Source organism: Xiphophorus couchianus, chromosome 24 (genome assembly GCF_001444195.1).
Source record: "Xiphophorus couchianus chromosome 24, X_couchianus-1.0, whole genome shotgun sequence".
Lineage (NCBI taxonomy): Eukaryota > Metazoa > Chordata > Actinopteri > Cyprinodontiformes > Poeciliidae > Xiphophorus > Xiphophorus couchianus.
In genome coordinates this window covers 12459410-12484207 of record NC_040251.1, presented here as the reverse complement: position 1 = coordinate 12484207, position 24798 = coordinate 12459410, and the positions used below count along the sequence as shown (strand labels likewise).

The window sequence follows — 24798 nt, the reverse complement described above, 5'->3', positions numbered from 1 at the left end:
TAGGTCACCTTTAAAGCAACTTCTGACCCCTGGTGGATTGTGACAGTAAGCAGGCCAGGTCCTTCTGCCACAAAACATCCAGATAAAACAGTCAACTATTGTAAATTTGACCAAAAGTCATCGGATGTAAACGGTGGCTATTGGTTGTCCAGATGTTCCCAGAGAAGTCAACGGTAAAACAGACAATCTCAAAAAACACCATATCAGTTTTGTTAAAATGGTGCTTTAGTAACCATCCTGGAGGTTATCTACAATGACCCTGATGATTCCCAAATATGGGATTTATTGTATGAAATTTAGTTTCATACAGGAAAAGGACTGACTTCATTTCCTTTGTAAATAATCCTCCAATGCAAATGTTTGAAAAGTTTGAAAATGGCCGAAGTCTGTTTTGGTTTTAGTCACTATTAGATGTTAGCTTGGTCCGTTCTCTTTCAATATTCTCACCTGAAATGCATCAGGAGAACCCCCTGAAGTTGGAATACTAACTGGACGTTATGAAACAACACTATGTTGAAAATCCAATATGGCTGCGTGCATATGAAAATAGTGAAAGTGCATCTAGGGATTATTGTGCAAAGAAGGATTCTTCTTAAAAGCAAGAAAATTACAGACACTCTGCATTCGCTTTGTGAGATGGTTAAAAAACAAAAGTGTCTTCCAGCAGGACTTCTTCTGATCGACAGTAACACAGACTGCTACAGGAGATCCTTTCTGAGCTACATTTAATTCTCTTAAATGTCGATTGGAGTTTTTGAATTGATTTGAAGTTGCAGGTATACGCCATTTTATTTCTGGGCAACTTAGCTTTTGTATTTGTGCATAAAATGAATTAGACAAAAAAATCCTAATCTAGTTGTTGGCACAAACAATTAGCAAACCACATCAAGTCAAGCTCAACTCAGGTGTGAAATTATTCTGAAAAATGATTTCCATTCACAAGTAGACACCAACTGCTTATAACCTTTAAACAAAACCTCACTCCAAAACTTCTGATCTATCCCATTTAAAGTTGTGCAGAAGAGAAGCATTTCTAAAATGATGCCAGAAATAGAAATAAAAAGGTTTACAAATAGTTTTCCTCCTTTTAAAAATCTAAAAATAGAAATCTCCTGGCAGCTTTTAGGATCAGAAAAGCTTCCTGCTTGCTTCTCCCTCCACTTTTTAATAAGCGAGACTATGAAATAAAACGTTTTTTTTGTTTTTTTTTAAAGTGCCACTTTATTACAAAAGTATAAACTTGACTTGACATTTCATGAATAGTAATCTTGATATAAAACATTACAATCTTTTGCACTTTAGCACTTAAATTACACGCTTTTTCGAATACAAGACCCTGTAGTCTGAATAGCAAACACACAACATTAGCTGCCACATTTAAAACTTAGCAGGGCTTTTTCCAAGAACACACCGTAGCTTCATGGCTTCGATAAAACAACAGAGAGTAACACGGAATATTTTTTACATTGCAGCTGTTTTGCAGTTTTGTGTCACAATATAAGTCATTCCAAAAAACACAACTAAACATAATAGAAAAAGATAGATTTCTTGACACTGATGATATATTTATTATTCTTTCTCTTTTTGTCATGTACATACACGTTGCATCAACATTACAGTATAATCACATTGTTTGTTGGGGGATATTTGGTTGAGTGAAGTCGCTGTTATTGTTCAGGGTTTGGATGTAAATTTATGGTTTTGTAAGGGGGAAGGTTGATGCTCTTTCGGTTTACGTCTTTATTTTTTTGCGATGTATTTTAACACTGATAACAGAGAGAGTGTTCATCAATGGAGTGATGATGAGACGTGACATTTGGTCACACAAGTCAGTTCCTGTTGTAGCGCTCCACGCTGCACTTTGATGGAAACCCAAGCGGATTCATATGACCACAAGGCAGGGATGGTCCACAGATGTGACTGAGCAGACAGGGGCGTGTTGAAGTGGGGGGCATGAGGGGGCCGCGGACCGTTCTCCCGGATTCATTTGGGCCGCAGCAGAGCATCTAAACACCGCCAAGCCAAACACATCCTTCATCAAACCAGCTTAGAGCTCCACAGAGAAATAAAGCAACACAGTAAAAACAGAAAAAATAAACAAAAACGGTAAACGACCAACTACAAAAGAAAATAAAAACATTCATATACAGAAACCACATGACAGTGCTTGTTTTTTTTTGTTTGTTTGTTTTTGCTTTTTTTTTTTTTTAGGCATGCAACTCGTAGCAGGCAAAGTGCAGGAACAGGATCAACAAAGTAAAACACTTCATATACAGACAGCAGTGGAGACAGTGTCCAGTCCGTGTCGAGTGAAACTTCATGGAGGGAAGAATCTGATTGGCTTTCTTTTTTTCTGTTAAGGTGAGAATGGTCTCAATTTGTCAAAGCTTTTAGGAGGAATGCAAAAATGTGCAATTTTTCATTATAATACTCTTTATAATTTGTTTTTCTTCTTGGTCCCTGAGCTTTCAAGTGTTTTGATTAATATTTAATTTGATTTATATCCTGGTCAAATATACAGGGAAGGCTTGTTCACCACAGACTAAGTGCTACTAAAATATTTCCTCAATTAGAGGTCCAGCTTGGCCCGAACATGGGGCTATTTTTATCCGCTAGAATTGAGGAAGAATTTAGGCTTTTGACTTCATTGTGCTTTGCACAGATGTATCAGTAAAACTGAAGTGCTACTGTTTACCTACAGATCACTCTGCAATGGTCTTGTGCTCATTTATTATTCACTACCTTTGGATTCCTTTAAGGTTTGCAGACAGGACTTTGTATTCAGCCCAGGTCATAACAGATCAACATTACCACCCAAGGCCTCTGCACTGCAAAAACACTACATCTTACCAAACATTTTTTTGATCTCGTTTCCAGTGCAAATATTTTACTGAACTTAAAGTGAGAAAAAACTAACTTACAAGTAACTTTTCAGAAAGCTGTAGCAGCTTGTTTTAGGTCAATAAGGTCAGGACACCTTAAAAGAATTATTGCCATAAAACAAGCTGCTCTATCTTGCTGAAAAGTTACTTGTAAGTTTGTTTTGCCTAATTTCAAGTGTACTAAGATATTTGCACTAGAAACTGGAGCAAAGTACTTGGTAATATGTAGTGTTTTTGTAGGGTGGCGCCTATGAATGGCCCGATGTCATGACTTTAATGTAAACCGTATGTGTGGTGAGCATGATGGGACCCAGCAGTGTCAGCTCAGAGGGGGGTCACAGTGCAGCCGCTGCCTCAGAGCCCCGTAACGTACATCTCCATGCCGTCGTTGAAGGTGAAGATGGTGGTGGTGCTGGAGGTGGCGGAGCCCTGCTTCAGGTCGCCGATGCTCTCGTACAGATTCTCCCCCGGCAGCAGCAGGGCTTTGGCAGGAAGGTGTTGCAACTTGGGCGTCTGCTGCGTGGGCGGCGGCGGCGGAGGGTGCTGCTGCTGCAAGGGCTGCTGGGCTTTCTTCCTCCTCGGCCGCAGCGTGGCACATGTGTTCGGAGGCCGCTCGCGCTTCCAGGCGCCCCCACCTTCCATATTGTCGTATGCCGGGTCGCAGTCCTCCGTGCCGATGGACTCGTAGCAGTGGTCGTCCAGGGAGCCCCCGACCGCTTTGCCCTCTTGAGGGGCCCATGTCTGCGGTTTGACCACAACGCTGAATCCACCGTCTCGGTCCCGGTCGCCTCGACCCAAGGTCCGGAAGCCGAGGTTCGCCGGGGGAGAACCCGGAATCGCTCTTTTCTTCTTCCCAGGTTTGCACACTTTGGAGTACATCTCCGCCACCTGGAATCAGACAGGAAAATGTTTTTTATTCAGAGACGTTAAAAAGATGTTCAAGGATCCTGGTGCAAACAGCTGCTTCACTGCAAAAACACAAAATCTGACCGGTTGTCTTCTCTAGTTTCTAGTGCAAATATCTCAGTGCGCTTCAAATAAGACAAGACAAATTTACAAGTAACTTTCCAGTAAGATATAGGAGCTTGTTTTATGTCAGTAATTCCTTAATTATGATTTAAAAATTACAGATTATTTCACTTGTAATGTGGGAAAAATGTCATGTTATAAATGGAATAATCTGCCAGTGGAACCAGAACTTTTTCATTAGTATTAAGGAATTATTTACTTAAACAAGTTCCTATATTTTGCTGAAACGTTACTTCTAAGTTTGTTAAGTTATTTCAAGTGTACTAAGGTATTGGTAACAAAATTAGACCAAAATTACTTGGTAAAATCTTGTTTTCGCAGTGTGACCAATAATGTTCTGATCAGTTACTCTGTACCTGAGTGGCCTTTTTACTCCTACTTTAGTAATTTCCTGCTACTTTTTACTTTTACTTTGGAATAAATAAGTTTGGATACTGCCAAAAATTACATTGTTTTGCAAAAGTATTTGTTTGTATTCAGCGCTCTGCAAAAATAGTTCAAGTCCAGTGAAATTAACTCTCTGGACAGACACAGGATGATTATATTAAAACTGTTTTCTGCACAACTGTAAATGTTTTTCAATCCATCCATCTAGCAATGCAGTGAAAAAGTCCTTCAGGGAGCTGAAAGAAAATAAAATACTCTGTGGCAGAAACACCTGCACAAATATGACCTCCATTAAAAGTAATCACCAGCAAAGGAAAAGAGGAATCCTCTCTTCGAAACCGAACACCAGCGGCAAACAAACAAACCTTCAAACAAGAAAAGGCAGAAAACACTGGAGCTCATTGACCGGTTTTCAGCTTTTCTTAAAAAACTTCATGGACGCTAACATTATGACACCGTTTGTGTTTTCATCAGCGTCACCAAGCAATTAAAGAAACCTGACTTATTTCAGTAAAGCCCCAAAGGGCTGAAGCTAAAATAAAACAGCTTTAGTACGATTAGTAAAACAGATATTTGTTGACAACGTCTGCAATCTTCAACAGATTTTACACTTTTTTCATTTCAGACACTAAAATGTACAAAAAATGTTTAAAACCTGATATTTTTTATTGCAAGGAAGAAAGTCAGATATTTTGTTTACGTTTCTATAGACTAGGGGTGTTCAAACTGCGGTCCGTGGGCCATTTTTGGCCTCTGAACTGAATTTGTGCGACCCAAATCTGCCGAAGAAAGAATGATTCAAATCCTGTTCTTACCTCTGACAAACAAAACATTTAAAACCGCATGTTTTTTAAAAATTATCGTTAAGGAAAGGCTACAATAATATGAGCTTGTTTTAAGTCAATAATTCCTTAATATTGATTTTTAAAAAGTATTAGTTCCACTGGCAGATTATTTTACTTATAACATGGGAAAATGTCTTGTTATAAGTGAAATAATCTGCCAGTGGAACTAGTAATTTTTAATCAATATTAAGGAATTATTGACTTAATCAAGCTCATATTTCTTGCTGAAAAGTTACTTGTAAATTGGATTTGTCACTAAGATATTTGCAATAAAAACTACACCAAAACTAGTTGGTAAGATTTTGTGTTTTTGCAGTGTAATCCTATATCCATTTCCTGCTGCTTCATAATTGTGCATTACTTTGACTGGGCAATTAGTGTTTAGGACAAAAATCTGAAAAAGTTCAATGGAAATGAATACTTTCCTACATTGAATGGATGTAAATAAATTGATTTGTAGACGTATTAGAGGTAGAGAACAACAAACATTTTGAATCGCATTACGAGCCGTCGTCACTCACCACTGCGGCAGACGGTTGTATATTCTCCACTAAATGGGCTCCCAGTGGACCCAGCGCTTTATTCTGGAGCATCAGCATGTCATCATCCTCTGGAGGCTTCCAGATGTACTGCTCTCCATTGCCCATAAACATCACTTCCTGTCAGCACAGCAACAAGCCACGCTTTAGGACAGAGTTGGTCACATGTTCAGGCATGCTGCTGCAGAGACGGGAAGACCTCTCCAGCTGTGAAAACTGCATTTTGAAACGGACTCATGGGTGACAAATTAACCTCTCTTAAGACATGGCATAGTGTTGGAGTCGTGCTGAATGGATTTCATGCGGCGCTGAAGAGATTTTCCCTGAAAGGTGGAGCCTGTGAGGAAGCAGGTGCTTTTATTGTAGATGACTCAATTTCAGCGAGTTGCATCATCCAAAAGGAAATCTGTGGCGGCCAGACCTGTGAGCAAACTGCGTACGCTTGTAAGCCTGTGAACTCTGCGTGTAAATGAACTCGGGTCACAGCAGACAGCGCGACCTTTCTGACCTCAAACAGGGGCAGCTAATGGTGTCCCACTGTCACCTGGAGGGGAGCAAAGAGCCATGCGTGTACAGTAAAAACCAGCCAGCCAATCTGCAGTCCTGCTGCTGCGAACATATGGAGGAGGTGACACCTCTGAGGGCAGAAAGACAAGAACCCGACCACAAATAAACAGGTTCACAGCCTGGACTTCAAAGAGGTTTAAGCAGAAGTGCCAGCGTATGAGAACGGCCGGGGGAAACTGCATCACTGGCACAATTACATCCACGCAGATCCTCCGCCAAGAGGAAACCTCACAGAAACGCCATGCTGCAAAAGATTACCGAGTATTTCTGGTCTAGTTTCCAGTGAAAATACTTTAATACACTCAAAATAAGACAAAATTATTTCTATTGTTTCTGAAAAGCAACTTTTCAGAAAGATGTAGGAGCTCATTTTAAGTAAACAATTCCTTACTATTGATGAAAAAGTTCTAGAAACAAGCCCCTATATACTGCTGAGAGGTTACTTGTAAGCTCAGTGGTCCAGACGAGATGAGAGGAGAGGAGCTTGTGAGTCTTAAGTCTGGTTCACACGGCACGATTTAAGGATTGTCAGCCGATTTTCCAAACCTCTGTGACCACAGAGCCGATAAAAGTACAACAGGTTCAATCGGTTCGTGTGTTCAGCCGCACGGCAGGAGCAACACACCACCGATCCAGAACCGATTCCACTCATGAACATCCTGATTCCAGAAGAAAATCCAGTAAAACCCCCCAAAATACCATACGTGAATTTAGAATAATCAAACAGCAGTGATAGTTTGTGGCTCATTTTAAGCGATAAAAGACGTAACAAAAAGAAAAGGCGTTTGATAAAAGACGGAGGGAGCAGCCGCTCTATTTGCTGCACTATCATTTGGAGGTGAGTTATTTTTTTCGTAGTTAACATTTTTAACTGGATAAACATCCATGTTTGTTAAGCACATGATAGTTTCCACCGATGTCCACCGGTCTCTCGGTTGCCATGTCAGCGGTGTGGGATTCCCCTCCGTGGTTACGTCGCTGCGTTTTCTGACTGGCTACCTGTCATACTCTACATTCAACAGGCTGCGTTTTCGCTCCCAGTTGGGAGACCAGGGCAAACATTTTTTAATTGTGCCATGTGAACTAGGCTTTAGCTTACACACAAACATGCATTTTTACTCCTCTTCAAAAGGAAATCTGAGAGCTGAACATCCAGGTAGGCAACCTTTTTCAATGTTAACTCTGTAGAAATGTAGCAAAAGATTTCAGCAACCTAGTAACCAAATGATGGAATAAATTGTACCAACCTTTGGGAATGATGGGACATTGAAGGCCTCAATGTTTCTACGAGGCAACTTTGTGCTGTGGGGGTGAGGCGGCGGGGGGGCAGGATGCGATGGCGGCCCGTGGCGTGGAGGTGGAGCAGGCGGCTCTGCCATATCCGTCCCACTGTCCCTCTTCTGAGGCGCCTTTTCAGCCTTCCTCAGCTTCCTGACGCAGGCGTACTCCACCGTCTCCGGAGGGTGTGGGGGAGACATGACCGGGGCCTCTGGTTCCGGCAGCGCTCCATCCACCTCGCCGTCCGGGTCCGGGGGCGCCGGGGTGTTGGCGGGAACGGCCGGAGGGGCCGGAGTGTCCGTCTGCCCGGCCCTGCCTACCATGGCGTAGAGGGCATCGTCAGTACGTGCAGTGGAGGAACGTTGGCCCACTTCTGAATAAGTGTGCTCGCTGTCCTCTCCAGTCCCAGAGGGGATCTGGGGAAGCTGCCTGCCTTGAGAACGAAGGTCAGAGTTAGACCAGCGGCTGGGCAGCGGCAGAAGGTCCATGCTGGCTGGACGTTTCTTAAGATGCCTCCGCAGGGCTCACACTGCCGGCTGTTATACTCTCTGTTCAGCTGACACCCTCCAGAAAACAGAATTCACATCCCTCGATTGACTGATCCTCAAAGGGTTTACGAACAGGGGAGAAAGGAAAATCTGACGGTAGGGCTGAAACGATTAATCGAACGAATCGTGATTAATCAATTATTGAAATAATCACCACCTGGTTATGTAATGGCCCCCTCCTAAGAATATGGGGAAGTGAAATTAGAAGACTAATGAATGGGAAAAGGAATAGTTCAAAGTATTTGAAGTAGATCTGAAGTGATTAATTGTGATTAATTGATTAGTGAAATAATTGTCAATTAAATTAGCAATTAGTAGTAATTTCATCGACTTTGTATTTTTGTGTTTTTATGATGTAAAGCAGTTTGAACTGCCTCGTTGCTGAAATGTGCCACACAAATAAAATGGATTGGTTGGTTAATCGATTAATCGCTAACTGGATGCAGACTCGTGACACAGAGAGAGCTGGAGACCACCCAATTATTAACATGGCTTTTCTTTCCTATCGCCCCCTTCTGGGAAGGTGGAGAAGTGAAATTAGAAGCCTAATCAATGGAAAAGAAATAGTTCAGAGTAATAGAAGTTGAGCTGCCTGCCTCAACTTCTATTAGTTGATGTTGTCCAATTATTTAGTGGACAGCTAAATAATTGTCCACTAATTTAGTAACAGATTAACGGCTACCTGGATAACAGAATCATGTCACACAGGTAGAGATGGAGATGCCCCAATCTTTTCTAGCGCCCCCTCTTGGGAAGATAGGGAAGTATTTGAAGTAGGACTGAAATGATTAATCGGATTAATTGATTATTGAAATAATTGTCAACTAATGTAGTAATTGATTACTACATTAACTGGACTACATAGACACTTAAAAAAACCTTTTGCTGAAATAACAAGCTTAGAGTGTACAAAAATGTACAAAAATATACACATTTTGCATCTAAGATGAAAAACCTTCCTTGTCTGTAGAGATGTTCAACCAGAACTTAGGTGCCATTTTTAGCTTCACCTGTTTCAAATTCTTTAAATACAAATATCCTATTAATCACCTTTGCTATCCAATTATTAATAAATAAAAAAAATCAACAAATTGACCTTTTTTTTTAGCTGCAGATGCATCTTTTGATACAAATGATAAAGCGTACACTAAAGGAATGTTGTGGCATTTTTGGCAATAAATAAATAAAAGGAATTGCATTATTTGCTTATTTTAATGTATTCCATATTTTGTAAGACTTAAACATAAAAAAAAGCTCAAAAATCGGAGAATATGCCTATTCTTTACCCGATTAATTGGTTAATCGTCTGAATAATTGATAACTAAAGTAACTGTTAGTCGCAGCCCTGTCTGAAAGAGACAGCAAACTGGGAACTGACATAGATGTTTGAGTTTATGGATCCAAACTGGCTTCATCACGCTGCAGTGGAAGCGGGACAAATACGAGGCAGGACATATGTTTCTATCCCTTCAAATCCTCCTGGGCGCCTGTCACGGTGCCCACAAACGCAGCTCCCTGTTGACTCCGAGTGATGGAGCTCCAGGAGTCGCCTTGGCGCTCTGATTCCAGCATTTCTCTCTCTCAAAGAGAGAAATGCTCATAAATTAGGTCTGAACAGTCTAATTAAATAAAGCTGAATCTTAACTATGATGTGAATTCTGTTTGTGGGTAAATTTCTCATCTTATGTCCTCAGATTTTCTCATATTTTAAGGGAATTTGGGCCAGAACGTGTATTAAAGAGTCCAGGAAACACTGCAAAGACCTTCAAACTCAAAGTTTGGTGTTTTTAATGGTTACAAATAAATGATACTTACAGTGTATACCCCGATGCTTTGTGTTCATGTCCCAAAAATCAACTTGAATGACACAGAAATTATTTTGTCATGCAGTTGAAACAAGAACAATAGTTTCTCCATGACAACAATGAGGTACACTTTACAGGAGCACACAACAAGGTTTATATGTGAGAGATGCACTCACTTTTGCCATTGCAGTTCATCTTGTTCATCTCCGTGTCAGATTTACTGATGGACCGCAGCTTTGACTGCTTGAGTATACCCTGAAAACACACACACACAGAAACCAAGAAATGTCCTCAGAATGATTTTGGTGAATTATGTTAAATTAAATTGAGCACAAAACTTTAAAAATTAAGTTTGGTTGATTATTTCTTTATTGTAACAATATGTTTTGGCAGTAATTCATATACCATTGGAAAACCTTCTGATTTCTCCTTAATTGGCACAATGTTTGTGAGGAAAATGCATTTGTAGATAGAATTGAGTATGTGGGTCACAACTATAAAAACCATGAAACCTTCTTCACCAAGCAGCTGGTCTTGGTGCAGTCAATTCTGCAATTGACTTGTTTTGAGCTCCTGGTAATCCAGGTACTGACAGTCGTGTTAAAATGGTCACTAAAGGTGTTTACACACCTGATAGTCCAGTGGATTCGGTTTGATTTGGGACCAAAATTGTAACATTTGTTACATTTTCACTTTTACGCTACACTGTCAAATAAACCAAACCGTTTGAAAAACCCATTCCCCTCCTCGCCTGTGGCGGCGCTGCACCACTAACTACTGAAGGAAACAACTCAAAAACCTCTGAAGAATACACTATCTACTTTTCTATTGACCATATACAATTTGACATTTTGAAAAGAAATTTTCTAAATGGGAACAAAACTTGTTTTTCGATAAAAAGTTTTGGTTTGGTATTTTTTTGGCTGTATTGAAATTGGTTTATTTTACAGAAACGCAACGGAAACACTTTTTTCACACATGATCAACAGAATGATGTTGCCACAAAGAAGACGACGACAGGAAGTAGCTGGAGAATGATGGTGTGCCATGTTTTTAATGTCTTATCGAGTGAACAAACGTATTCACGTGTAATTTCAGTTGCATTTTTCATTTAAATGGAAACAGCCCAATTGCAAAATTGTGTTTTTTCGACATTAGCGGAATATGGGCAAAGTTTTGCGCACATTTGCAGGATTTCTGTTTCATCTTTGGTAAAAGATCATGAGACATTTCTTCTGCTAATGCTAGATCGGTTTGATTTTGTTGTATTCACCCAGAATGCCTTGTGCTGTAGTCCACTTCCTGCTTTTGGAGCTTTTCTGGTCCACTTGGCGAACATATATGCATTCGAACCCCTCAAGAGTTCACTTCAACCAAACCAAAACCAAGGATTTTAGGCGGACCAGAGTTCACTTCTTTGGTCCACATTAGAGTTTTGTTCACATCTCCCCAAATGAACCAGACTTTCTAGACAAACGAACTAGAGTTTGATGAAAGCTGTATGAATGCACCTTAAGTAGCACGGATGTTGCTACAGCTGTGAGTCTTTGTCTGCTCTGGAGTGACCTCTAGTACCATCTCAGAATTAAAGGCCAAGGTTCAATTAAAGGATTTAGCCATTTTCAATCCACATATCCAACTCTTTCGGGTTTTTTAACTTTATAAAATACATTGCCAATAAGTAGGGGTGCACCAATTGCAGCTTTCTGACCGATTGCTGATTCTTTTAAGAAGCCTGACCTGCCGATTCCAATTTTGACTAATACCAATTTGTTTTAGTCTGAAATGTCGTTAAATATAGCAAGAATGTCACTGAGTTGGCAACAGTGAGGGATTGTTGTTAACTGAAAGTGTGCAGTCATGACCCGGTGGGCCAGTCCATCAGTGAAACGTCTCTCACTGCAGAGCAGAAGAGAACAGCGGCTGATTTTTAGACCTTTGCTGAGGAAAATAAGGCTGGTGGATAAGATTGGCTTCACATGCAAGTATCAGCCTATCACCAATCGCCCAAAATTAAGGAAATCGTCTGGCCGATAAATCGGTGCACCCCCACTAATAATCTTTGTTGCAATAAAAGAATATTAAATTGTTCTTACTTTTCTCCTAAATTTAGATATGTTGGCCGCATTCCAATTAAGATATTATGATTGTTTTGATACCTACCATGTCCATGAGGCGGTGTTTTCCACCTTCACCGGGGACATTGTGCGTCTTCCCCTTCCTGTGATAAAACACAGCACTCTGTCATACAGGATGCAAATCTGATGCTCTGATAGTGTGCAGCGTTTGTGCCTGAGTCCTTCTTTTTTCTTTTAGTACAAAGCTGAGTCATTGTACGACTGCATTCAAGAGAACAGCACTGATTCACATTTGCACATATGCCTGCCAGTGGTGGGAGTAGCTAAGCACATTAAGCCAAGAGCTAAATGCATTTCCAAAGAAGAAATGATTGTTCATTTACAAATAATGTTTCTGTCTCTGAAAAATCTGACAATTCATTACAACTCAGTCACAGCAGGGAGAGAAAAATGTATTTTTACCAAAAAAAAGAAGTCTTGCAGAAAGAGCCAGTACTTGTAGGGTTGATAAATTGTAAGTAGTTTAACTTACAGCAGCTAAAGAAGAGATTTGAAAAACATCTCCCCAGATCTATTTCATTATCAGTCTGAGGAGCAGCTCTGTTGGTTATTCCACAGCTTTTTTAAGCATTTCTCTTTTTATATTTCTATGTATGTAGGCATGCCAGAGCATGAACATGAGTTTGATTTGATCTTTCACCTCCTACTTTCCAGATCACTTTGAACAGCTTTGCCAAACAACATAGTTACAGCTAATTTTCACGCAACCAGGCAATATCCCAACATTTAAAAACCATGAGCAGTCTGTTGCCAAATCCTTTTTTAAAGTGTACAGTATTCAAAAGGTCACTGTCTGAGTTAAATGTCAACATTATTATTATTTGGTTTCATTTAGATATCCAAAAAGCTTTAAATCAAATCATAACTTTCAGTGATGCAGATGCATCAAGCTTTGAATATAATCTTCTTTATTTCAAAATGGTTAAATGCTGCAAAAGCCTCAGTCATGATAGGCAAGACAGAAGTGGAAATGTTTTGATATTTTTTAGCTGAGAAGTCGTCGCTCTGTTTGAAGATAAAATGGTTTCATCACATCAGGAAGAGCATTCTTCTGCAGCTGAACTATAGCTCAGGCTGCGTTCACACTGCAGATCTTGATGCTCGATTCCAATTTTATTTTAAATAGAATTTTTTCGCTTTACAGCTACATCTAATAATTATTTTAGCTATCGATTAATCAATTATTCTGACGATTCATTAGTCAGATAAACCAATTAATCTAATGAAAAATCAGCAGATTTTTTTATTAAATGATTTATAAACAATATTAAAAATACTTTAAAAGATGCAAATAAACAATTAATTCCTTTCATTTTATTGCCTAAAATGAAATAACATGGCATTCCTTTAGTGAACGCTTGATCATTTGTAACAAAGGATGCATCTACAGCTAAATAAATACTTTTAGCATCAACGTGTGGAAAAAGCACAATTCTTTCTGTTTAATTTAATATCAATACAGTGTAGAGATGATCTGTTGGTTATTTTTTAAATTAATAAATGGAATGAGCTGATTGTTTGTTTTTTTAAAGAATCTGAACCAAGTGAAACTAAAACTCTACCAAGAACAATGAGGAGTTATTGGTAGAGCATATTTGCAGACAAAGGAGGTTTAATTTTTTCTCTCAAGTGCAAAAAGTTTTTCTTTTGTACAGTTTTGGTTTAACATTTGCTCTGATTGTGTTTTTTCAGCAAATGGCATGATTTCAATAATTGGTTTATGATGACTAATCCAATTAATTGTTTCATATTGTGAAGTATTTTGAATTAATAACTTAGTACAACTATGTCTTTTCAGGATTTGGAGTATCCTTCCCACCTCTGGTGCATTTTTAACTAAAAGTGGATTTACAAGCAGTGGTTAAAATGCACGGATCATGCAGTGTTGCTCTCACCTCTGGCAGCCCACGCAGAGCACCACAATAAGGATGGTAACAACAAAAGCTGAGGCAGCAGCGATAGCGCCCAGCAGCAGGACCTTGCCGTAGGGAGGAGCCGTGAAGATCAGCCCGTCCTGCATGGAGGCCATGTGGGAGCGCTGGCGCTCACTTGCTCTCACACACACACACACACACACTTACACCCTTACACTCATGCACGCAGCGAGGTGCCACGGTGTCACTGGGATCTGCAGACACGGAGAAGTGCTTAATTACAACGTTATCCGACCTTTCTAAATCATTACAAATAAGGATGCAAGTTATTGATGAATGAGTTCTTCTAGAATTGACTGATCAACTAACAGTTAATTCATAGGCATCAATTTTCTTAAAAACGTGAATTTTCTCTTACCAAGACGGCTTTTCATAACATAAAGGGCTAAATTTTTCATAATATGCTGAATTAAATTTTTAAAATAAAATATCAATATTAAAAATGCAAGTTATCAATGAGTTAATCTAAAGTTGATTGTATTGATCAACTAACAATTAATTGATAAGGGTTTTCTCTCGCATCAAGAACATGAAGGCCAAAATATTTCATAATATGCTGAATCAAAAACAATTTATTTCATTTTGACATCGTCAGCTGTATAAAATACTCAGTGATTTTACAGAAAATTCTGTTTTTCTCACATTAAACTGAAGACATATTTATAAATACAACACAATAAAATATGTAAAACATTTCACCATGAACAAAGAGATATTAATACAAAAGTACCTTCTGTGTTTGCTCTTTAAGAAATTTAAAAACTTCGCTTTGGTGACCTTAAAATCAACCGGGCTCAATAGCGTCATGTTAAAATGTTTCTGTTATGGCCGCTTTTCTGTCATCTCCTCTTCTTAGCACATCAGTAATGTTTGAATGAGAAGCTAACACAGCTCAGCCATACAGCTCGGCTGAATGAGCGTCATTACGGTGATAAAATCAGAAGTTTGTCGTGTGTTTATATTTTAAAACAGAACCGCATAAAGTGCATTTTCATCCCATACAGACTTCGTCTCGACCGTTTATCGTCTGCCGGTTATGCTACGGCCCGCCGCCATCTCTGTTTCTTTCGTCAACGGCTCCGCTTAAAATGATCAGCGGCGCCCTCTGCTGGATGGCGGCCAAACTGCAACACTAAAGATTTAAACGGACTTATTAGGTAACTAATAAAAATTAATCGTTTGCAGCCTAAAAGCGGCGCAGCCAGAATCAAAAATGTCCTCTCTGCGTTGAAGGCATAAGGAAAGCAGTGGTTTGAAAAGAAGGACAGTCTGATTTCCCATCCAGCGCAGGAGTAGTGAAGTGAAAAGACATCCAGCCTGAGGCCCCTGTTTCTGCTTTAGCATGTTTAGGGATTACTATGTCACAGTTACAGACATCAACAGCACAACTTCCCACAAACACACATTTTCACGTGTTTATTTTCAGCAAACCAACAGTAAAATGATGCCTCTTTGGTTGAATCTGGTCGAGGGGAAGATCGCAGAGTCGATCTGTTTGTCACACAACTGTTGATCCATATGTGTAAATAATTACCCCCATCTACATTTGAACCGCTGTAAAACCAACAAACATGCATCGGAGCTGCAGTGAGTCAGAGCCGAACATGCCAGCAGGCAGAGGAACCTGAAACACTGACGGAGACGAGTGTGAAAGCAGAATGAGCATACAGAAACATTTCGCCTTTCTTCCCTCCCCCGACTCTCTGTTCCTCGCCGCCTGCCACGTAATTTCTTCTGGCAGCGTAATATGTTATAAATAAACAACAAAAAACACAGAACTGCACCAAAAGACCAAGCAAACAAGTCTGATCTCTGTCAAATCACGCCATCTGTCTACCATGACACTGTGTTTTCATGTGTGTTTCTCACTTGTCTGTCAGAGCCAAGACGGCTGCGTCCTGCATAAGGACTGCTTCAGATCAAGCTGCATATCTTCTCTTTCTCTCAAATATTTATTTTGTTCTTAACTGACTACAGTTTGTATCTTGTCCCTTAACAAAGCATCTTTCTTAAAGTATCAATTTAGAGCGGCCTCCATGTTTATTCTGGTATTTTGGTCTTTGTCAAAATGAGAAAAAGCATGTTGATAAACTAAAGTAGAGGTAATGACTCAGTCAGAGTAACATTAAACATGTTGTGTTGTTTCAGAGTAATGCCAGAGAAACGTTTTTATTTCCGTCCCAACATCACAAATGTAAACATGTGAAGTTTGCTAAACTTTAGTGGGACTTGAACTGGCACCACGTGTTTTAGTCAGATGATGTGAAAATTGAGCTTTACTACAACAAATAAAGGCAGGAGGGTTTGGAGAAAATCAATAAATTAATACACAAAAACGCTCCACATGCCCAGGATGGATATGTTAATATTTGAAACAACAGGACTTAAAAAAATAAAAGATCATTTGGTTATTGAACGGGATAATGATCCAAACATACGGATGGATGGTTGATTGGTTGGATCATTGGTTGGATGGATGGTTGATTTATTTGATCAATGAATGGTTGGTTGGATGGGTGGTTGATTGGATGGATGGTTGGTTGGATGGGTGGTTGATTGGATGGATGGATGGATGGATGGATGATTGGTTGTTTGGTTGGATGATTGGTTTTGATGGTTGATTGGTTGGATGGATGGATGATTGGTTCAATGGATGGATGGATGGATGGATGGATGGATGGATGGATGGATGGATGGATGGATGACTGGTTTATTGGTTGGATGGATAGATGATTGGTTGATTGGTTCAATGGATGGATGGATGGATGGATGGATGACCTTTTTTGCAGAGGAAATTAGGAATAAATCCTGTAATTCTGAATATTTTCCCATATTTATTTGATCAGTTTCTCCAGAACAGAAAAATATTTAAATCAAAATCACAGATTTTTTTCTCTCAGACGAATCAAAACCTTCAGCGATAGAAAAACATCCTCTGGTTTGTTTGACGCCGTCTGACAACCAGCGACTCCTCTTCATCTCCTCCCACGCCGTTACTGTCACAAATAACCGAGTAATCTCAATTATTTGGATCGTGTCTGAACAATTATCGAGGCTGTCTTCATTCACAGGCATGAAGCAGCAACAATAACAGGTTATCATAACAAATACACAACACAGATACTACAAAATGTGATATAAGAAGACAATGATGCAATCAACAGGAAATGTTTTATAGTCTGAGGGGCAGAGGGCTCTAAGGTATTGTTTTCTAATGATAATTTTATGTCTCTGTTTTGGCTTCATTGGTATCTATACATTTAATACAATTATTTTGCATTTTATTACCAACCATAAATACCATTTCCTGATTGCTGATGAGACTCATTCTGGCTAGAAACACAAAATATAAATGTAACTATATAAATGTATCAAATCACAGACGTATTGTTTTCCATATTTCAGTTGCAAAACATTGTTTGGTTGCAATGTCAAATTCAAAGAGCCTGAAAAAATTAATCTCACAAATTTTTCAGGAAGAAAATCTGGCATTTCTGGGGTTGAAAAGGAGAAAATTTGCTATAAAATGTTGAGATTAATCACAGAAAATTTCTAGATTTTTGAGTTTCAAAAGTTTTTTTTTCTTTTTTTTACTTTTTGAAACTCATTTTTTTCTACAACATTTCTGAGATTAATCTTAAAATTTCTCGATTTCTTTTCTAGAAAATTTGTGCTTCAAAAATTTGCTCCTTTTTTCATATTTTCTAGAACATTTCTGAGATCAATTTAAACATTTCTGGATGTTTTAAAAGCAAATTTTCAACTTCAAATTTTCATTTCTGGAGCTGAGAAATGTCCTTTTTTATTTTAAAAAAATCTATTTTTTTGCAGAAATGTACTAATTTTTAATTTTTTCTAGAATATTTTTTAGATTAATCTCAAAATTTCTGTTTTTTTTAAAGTAATCTTTCAACTTTTGGAGTTCAGAAATATCCTTGTGTTTTTTCTAGAAAATGTGTAGTTTTATGCATAAATGTTTCCTTTTTCATGTTAATTCTAGAACATTTGAAATTAAACATTTCTGGGTTTTTCTCCAGCAATATTTTGACTTTTTGAAGCTCTGATCTTTCCTTGTTCTTTCTAGAAAATTTCTGCAATTTATCAAAAAATTTCAGAGTTTTTTTTTCCTAGCAAATTTTTAGCTTTTCAGACTCAGAAACTTCCTTCTCATTTTTAGAAAGTTTTTTGCAGAATTTTCTCATTTTCTTTTACCCACAGCTCTAATACGTTGCCATAAATAAGTGACATTTCCATGACAACTATAAATCTAAATTCTTACCTTGAAAAGAAAAACATTTTCATGTTAAATGATGTAATCAGCCACACCTATTTGTTGTTTTTTGTAATATTTAATCTTTATAAGTATCACATCACAGCATATGAAAGCAACCAGCTGACCTCGGGGAGCGTGAGCGTAATAAACACATTAAAGAGATGGTGAAAGTTTGCTCTGCTTCCTACTGTTGCGGGTTTGCAGACTTTTTTGGTAATTTGCATTTCCCTCAGTAGACATCCAGACATGAATCCAACTGTTCCCAGCATGAAATCTAATTTGCAGCAGATTTCCCACACAGGCCTGTTCGGTTATTCTGTGCACGCTGATCTGAGCTTCCTCGCTTTGTTCAGGGAATCCTAACAAGCGGGAACACAACAGCTTTGTTTTCTGCTTCAAATCACTTTGATTATCATCATCACTGTTATTATTAAGCTCCATGAATAAGGGACATTTCAGCAGCAGATGCCCAAGTATTATAATTACTTCTTTAAAGTATGATTTGTAAAAGTGAATATGTTTTCCCAGCATGACTATCAAACTTGTTTTGATAGCTGTAGCTGTCTGCGGACTGCGTTAAATGTCACAGCGTAGAATCCATCATGCACGGATCATGAAAAGTCTGAAATATCAGGCTGGATTTAAAGAACAATATGCATCTTTTCTCGACCGTGTCAGGATAATTGTATCTTCGCTCATTTGACAACAGAGCTGAGTGCCGGAGACAGAGAGGGTAATGAGAGAGAAGAAAGGGGGAAGGTGGAGGTGTGGAGGAAAAGAAAGAAGACGGGAGGAAGGAAGACATGCGTGGGCGTCATGTGGCAGGTGTTTGAAGATGATGAGAACAAGATGTCACATTTCCCAAAGAGGACTCCGTTTCTTTACTTTATTCCTTTCCTTTAATTCACTTTACTGCTTTGATTCTTTTCCTTTAATAATTTCCTTTACTTACTTCCCATTCCCATATTTTTTCTTTACTTTCTTTTCCATCATTTACATTTTCTTTCCAGATTGTTTCCATTTTCCCCGAAGAACATTTCCTTTCTTCTCCCCTTTTTTCCCCAGATAAACCTGAATTAAATAAATTCAGTCTAATTTTCAAACGCTGCCTAAAACTGGCATCATTTAATCTGAATATAAATCCAGCTGTCCTGTGGCGGCGTCAGAGGTTTGTTAGAAAATATCAGAGAACAAAAGACTGAAAACCACATCAGAGAGGTCAAAGGTGAAGTTTAAAAAACTGTATCTGAATGACTGAAGTTAAATCTGTCATCTGAAAATGAAAGATTATGCTTGCAATTGCAAACCCTAGAAGTGATCTGTAATGTTTCCTCGAACAGATGAGGATAGATCTACGGGCGTTACAGAACATGTTCAAAATCATTTTTAGATAATGAGATTTTAGTTTGCTCTGTTCAGTTTGTTTTGAGCTGTTTTAGGGCATCTTGTCACTTTAAATCCAAATCAAATGTGCAATTGTACAATCCTACATCTTTGAACAGCATTAGTGGAGCCTCCTGCACAACCAACAAGGATCCATTAAGTGATTTCTGAATGGTAAGTTAAGAACAAGACACTTGTCTTTTCCAGCAGCCATTGTACAGCGTTAAAACCAGCTGACCAAACGTGCTGGAATTCAGCTTGGTTGCTAGGTAACTGGCTGGGCTTGACAGGGGTTGCTAGGTAACAGCGCAGTGCCCCTGGAATGTGACTCAACAACTGGGAACTTTTCAGACACCAAAAAAACGTTAAGTTAATGCCATGGTGTTTTTTTTAAGCCCTTAAAGGAATCAGACAACAAGTTTGTGGCAACTCTGGAGGAGATGCAGAGATTCATAACAGGGTAATAAATTGTTAGCTCTGCTTCCACAAGCCAGGAATTTATGGAAAACTGGCAGGAAATTTTCCATAAATTATCTCCACAAGCCATACATGAGATGCAGCAAACACTAAACCAACACAACATCCCCACATGGTGGTGGCAGCATTATGTTGCAGGGATGTGCTGCTGCGGCACGAACAGGTTTCATGTTTCATGAATCATGTTTTTTTTTGTGGCTGTAACACGACAAAATGTGAAAAACTGAAAGCGTTATGATTCAAGGAAATACTTACAATCAAGTAGTTAAACATGTTTCCCTTCTTAAATCACACAAAGTTGAATTTCTGTATTTTTTTAAATTGAAAGTCAGTTAAAACTAAGCATCGGCATGAAGCATTCTGGGAATTTATCTTCTGTTTATGGAAATTAATAAATTAATCACAAAGGTAGTTGTTTGTTCCAGCTGACCTGTTGACTTGGATCCGTTTCATTCTCTAAACGCCTTAGGACGAAGACTGAAGAGTCGCAGACAGCACATTTGCTTGACTACACACATTTCATATCACATTTAAAGGTCACCATAATCTCCTTTAGCTGAATGTTTATGGTTTTGTTCAGAATGCCGAGCGAGGCCTTGAAGGCAGACAAGCGTTTAAGGTGTAATCCTCGTGGAAAAGGCACTTTGAGGAACGCATTTAGCCCTGGTAGCAGTCAGCGGGAGTTTAATTTTCTAGGAACATGTTCTGCGTTTACATGCGTTTTCATTATTAATAAAACCAGAGACGGTTTGGAAACAGGCGGCCCGGCTCCGCCAATCTGCCCAGGTTTTCATAAACCACCGGGGAGTTGATGTGGAGTGAAATCCTCACCCTCCGAGGGACACAAATAACAGCGACATGGTTAAGTGTGTGTGTGTGTGTTTGTGGAGGAAGGGAGAGCGCGAGAGAGAGAGAGAGGGGAGGATGCTATTGTGTGAGAATGTGAATTAGGTCAAATGTTTGCTTGCAAAGATTAACCATGCCCCTGTGAGGAAGAAGGCTGAAGCCTGCATGTGCAACTCGGGTCTGGTGTTTACAGCGCTGCCTCTCAAGAAAACACCGCCGACACAAATATAACAGCTCAAATATTAAAGCTACTGCTCGGACTTTTCCACAAAATCAATTAAACTCACCTCAGACTTGAGTTTGTCACCTATAAAACAATGTGTGAGTAGCTGGGTTTCCATTACAAATGTGTGCAAAATCTTTGTCTATGTTCTGCTAATGTTGGGAAAATACAATTTCATAATTTCAATGTTTCCATCAAAGTAGAAATAAATTAAAATCACACATGAATAAGCTTGCTCATGCAATTAGTCAATAAAAACCACACCAGTGATGGATGTAAACAGTTACATGAGATATATTCAGAATTCAACAAGACGCCGGCGTCTTTTTCAGGCGTTGGAGCGACAAGCCCCGCCTACTTGGGAGCAGCTACATATGTAGCGTTTTGTAGATTTACCAGAAGAGCTATGGATTTAAAATGTTTAAATGACACAACTTCTTTATGAACTGTGTGATGCTGGGAGAGCGAAAAGTCATTAAAAAGCAAGACATGCCATGACGACCACTTCCTGTCGTCTTCTTCTACGTTTCCCCCAGTAGTAACATCCTGCTGTTCATCACGTGACTTTTGCCACTTTTTTGTGATGTAAAAAGTGCTTCCATTGAAGTTTTGTGAAATACAATAGACTTATACGTAGCTAACTTTGGCGTAATGACATAAACGTTATTAACATGAGTGTATTGTAGACTCATAGTCATGTTAGCTGTGACGCTAGTTCTCATAGTCAGCTCTGTATGGCTCCTTGCAACGCACAAAGGGATCCCCCCCAAAGTCCAAAGCAGGATGGATCCATGTTTTTATGTTATTTACTCCAAATTCGGACTCCAGCATCTGAATGGATGCTAGAATCGAGACTCAACCAACAAGAAAATATTTTTCCAATCTGTTGATGCCCAATGTTGATGAGCCTGGATCTGGGTGTGGTCTTCTGCTGCTGTAGTCTGTCAGCTTCAAGGTCCGACATGCTGGAAGGATAAGTTATTTAAGCTAAACTATTGACATCAGCAAAGAATTGTATAATCAAAGTCTAGTTTGTTTATCTAGAAACTCGGGTTTGATTGAGGAGGCCTGAATACATAATCAAACATTGATGCGGACCAAAAGTGAAATCTGGTCCATCTAAAAACCTCAGTTCAGTTGAAGTGAACTCTGTTGTGGTTCGAATGCATATGTGAACACCAAGTGAACTGGAAACCACACCAAAAGCAGGAAGCGAATGCTAATTAGTTAATTGAGAAATTGGTCGTTACTTTACTAAATACAAAAGAGAAATCCTATAACCACTAAAATCTGACGCTACTCAATTTTTGTTTAGATTTTGTGAAGAAGGAAGTTGAGTTTCTTCATAAAAAACATCTGATGTCTACTTCAGAGATTTTCATGTAATTTCCTTCAGTAGTTCTTGATCCACCACAGGGGAAGCGAGGAACAGATTTTACAATTAATTCGGTTTGTTTGACACAGTGCAGTGCGACAGTGAACCACAGAAGATCAAAATGTAACAAACGTTGCAAATTTGGTTTTCAATCAAACTGAGGGTACCAGACTATGAGTTATGAAAACACCCGTAGTTCTCGGTTTGGTTGAATGAACTCTGTTGCTGTTCAAATGGATATGTGGATGCAAGAAGACCGGAGAAAGCTCCAAAAGCAGGAAGTGGGCTACAGCGCAGGGCATTCTGGGTAAATACAACCAAAACAAACACGCATATCTACTTAATTTTTTTTTTTACCAAAGAGAAACAAGAAATCCTACAGCTGCTAAAATCTGATGCTACTCCATTTTTGTTTACGTTGTTTAGATTTTTGTGCCTTTCATTCAGGATTTTGCTGCAGCGCCACCACAGGCGAGGAGGGGAACAGATTTTTCAGTGTGAAAGCAAAACAAAGCATCTGAACATGTAAGAAATGTTGCAATCTTTATCACCAATCAACAGACAATCAGGTGTGAAAACACTCAGTCAGCTGGAAGTCTTTGCTATATTTTCAGTCAGAACTTGTGTCCTACCATCGCCCCTGCTCAATGTGGGTTTTCCTTTTTTCTTCATTTGCTAAAATAAAGATATTCATGCATGAAGGGCTTCTCTGTGTGTGCGTGTCCAGGGACGCTAGCTCATGATGGTAACAGCTCAGCAGGCATCAATCACACTCAGCCTGCTGGCTGGCCGGCTCGCCGCGCCTCTGGGTTCAAGCTGCAGCAATGCTGCTGACAACAGGTTACAAACCAGCACTCCACTGATGCCGACTGACACCGACCTCCATGCAAGGGGATTTAGTTTTTCTTGTCTCTGGGTGCAGGTAGAAGCTAAAAAAAAAGAAAGAAAATCCATTATGATGCGGTGCTTATTTTCAGGGTTTTGCTTCACTGAGCCTGCAGCCCGGTTCCCTTTTCTGCCTCCTTTAATCATCAAAGCGTTTCCGATTAATTTCCAGATCAAAGTGAGGATGCTGTGTCCCCGAGGTCAGCTGGTAACTAACGCGACAAAGCCAGATTCCCCTCCACACCCCCTATTAATCAGCCACGATGGGGGTGAAGGAGGAACGCTAAAGGAGGGTCCAACGTTAATGATCTTTATTTGCTCCACATTCAAACAAACACACAGAGAGAGAAAAAAAAAGATCAGCCGATCGCCTCCGTCTCATTAAAACACAATGAAGTTCTCAGATGAATGCGCGTTAAAGCCCGAAATAAAGAGGCGATGCGGTGATGCTGAGGCGGCTGCGCACGTGTGCTTGTGTTGGATGGAGGAAACACAAAGAGACGCAGCTTATATTTCCTAGAAGAATAAAAGATGCTTATCGAGCTGAATCTATGTACATGAATGACCCCCCACCCCCTCCTCTCCTCTTCCTCCTCCTCCTCCTCCCTCCAGCCTGTCACACTCTGCTTTGCGCTATAGCAGCCCCCCGTACTCACTCAGCTCAGAGGTTTGGAGAGGCGCAGCATCCGCTCCGGTCGGTTCCTTCAGGTTCTGCTTCCCCTCGGACTGACTCAAGCTCCCTGCGAGCATAATCACCGCCAGACCTTCACGGGCTTCACAGAGCGGGGATGCAGCGCACTTCATGTGGCATCCTGTCCGCGCACCCCAAGCCAAGAGGGGAGGCTGGGAAGAGCTCACCCTGCGCGTCCGCGTCCCCCCCCCCTATCCTTATCCTTATCTGATGCTGCTGCTGCTGCGATGATGATGATGTGACTCCAAAATTATCTCCGACTGCCAGGTTTCAGCTCCTCGGTCCCTTAAGCCCCCTCCATCTCGGCTCGCATCCCCTCAGCTCAGCTACCGCGCTTCCATGTGACACAGGCAGAGCTGGAGACCCCCCAATTATTAACCTGGTTTTTCCTTTCCAGCGCCCCCTCCTGGGAAGATGGGGCAGTGCAATTAGAGGACTAATGAATGGGTTGGAAAGGGAATGGTTCAGATTATTTGAAGTAGGGCTGAAACGATTATTATTTATCAGTCGACTAATCGTTAACTGGAGTTTACAAACTCAAAAACATGCTGAAAGAACAACTTTCTCAGAACATCAATTACGCCAAAACTCTACAAAAAATGTCAATTTTGCATTCTAAGGGGATATATTATAAACAATTTGCATTTTTCACGTTTTTGTTTTTCCAATGGTCTCAACTGCTTCGAAAAACAG

General features: G+C 39.7%; 1 protein-coding gene and 1 long non-coding RNA gene across 6 annotated transcripts; one reads left to right on the top strand and one right to left on the bottom strand.

Moving 5' to 3' along the window:
- Nucleotides 1–1544: 1544 nt before the first annotated feature.
- LOC114141075 (verprolin) lies at nucleotides 1545–24472 on the bottom strand. Of its 5 annotated transcripts, none has more exons than XM_028011480.1 (8): nucleotides 24071–24471; nucleotides 13914–14146; nucleotides 12044–12101; nucleotides 10057–10135; nucleotides 9891–9932; nucleotides 7497–7960; nucleotides 5665–5802; nucleotides 1545–3770 (listed from the first exon to the last, which is right to left on the bottom strand). In XM_028011480.1, exons 2-8 carry the CDS (start codon nucleotides 14045–14047, stop codon nucleotides 3237–3239), a joined length of 1449 nt encoding a protein of 482 aa, XP_027867281.1. In that variant the 5' UTR covers nucleotides 14048–14146; nucleotides 24071–24471; the 3' UTR covers nucleotides 1545–3236. The 5 variants fall into 5 exon arrangements, with proteins under 5 accessions (XP_027867281.1, XP_027867282.1, XP_027867286.1 ...); XM_028011481.1 differs by lacking the exon at nucleotides 24071–24471 and adding an exon at nucleotides 14959–16174; XM_028011485.1 differs by lacking the exon at nucleotides 9891–9932 and having other exon boundaries at nucleotides 7497–8050; nucleotides 10102–10135; nucleotides 24071–24472.
- LOC114141076 (uncharacterized) lies at nucleotides 2280–6922 on the top strand. The gene is made up of 3 exons (XR_003594763.1): nucleotides 2280–2291; nucleotides 6031–6033; nucleotides 6723–6922. It is a non-coding gene; the product is annotated as an uncharacterized LOC114141076 (long non-coding RNA).
- Nucleotides 24473–24798: the final 326 nt, after the last annotated feature.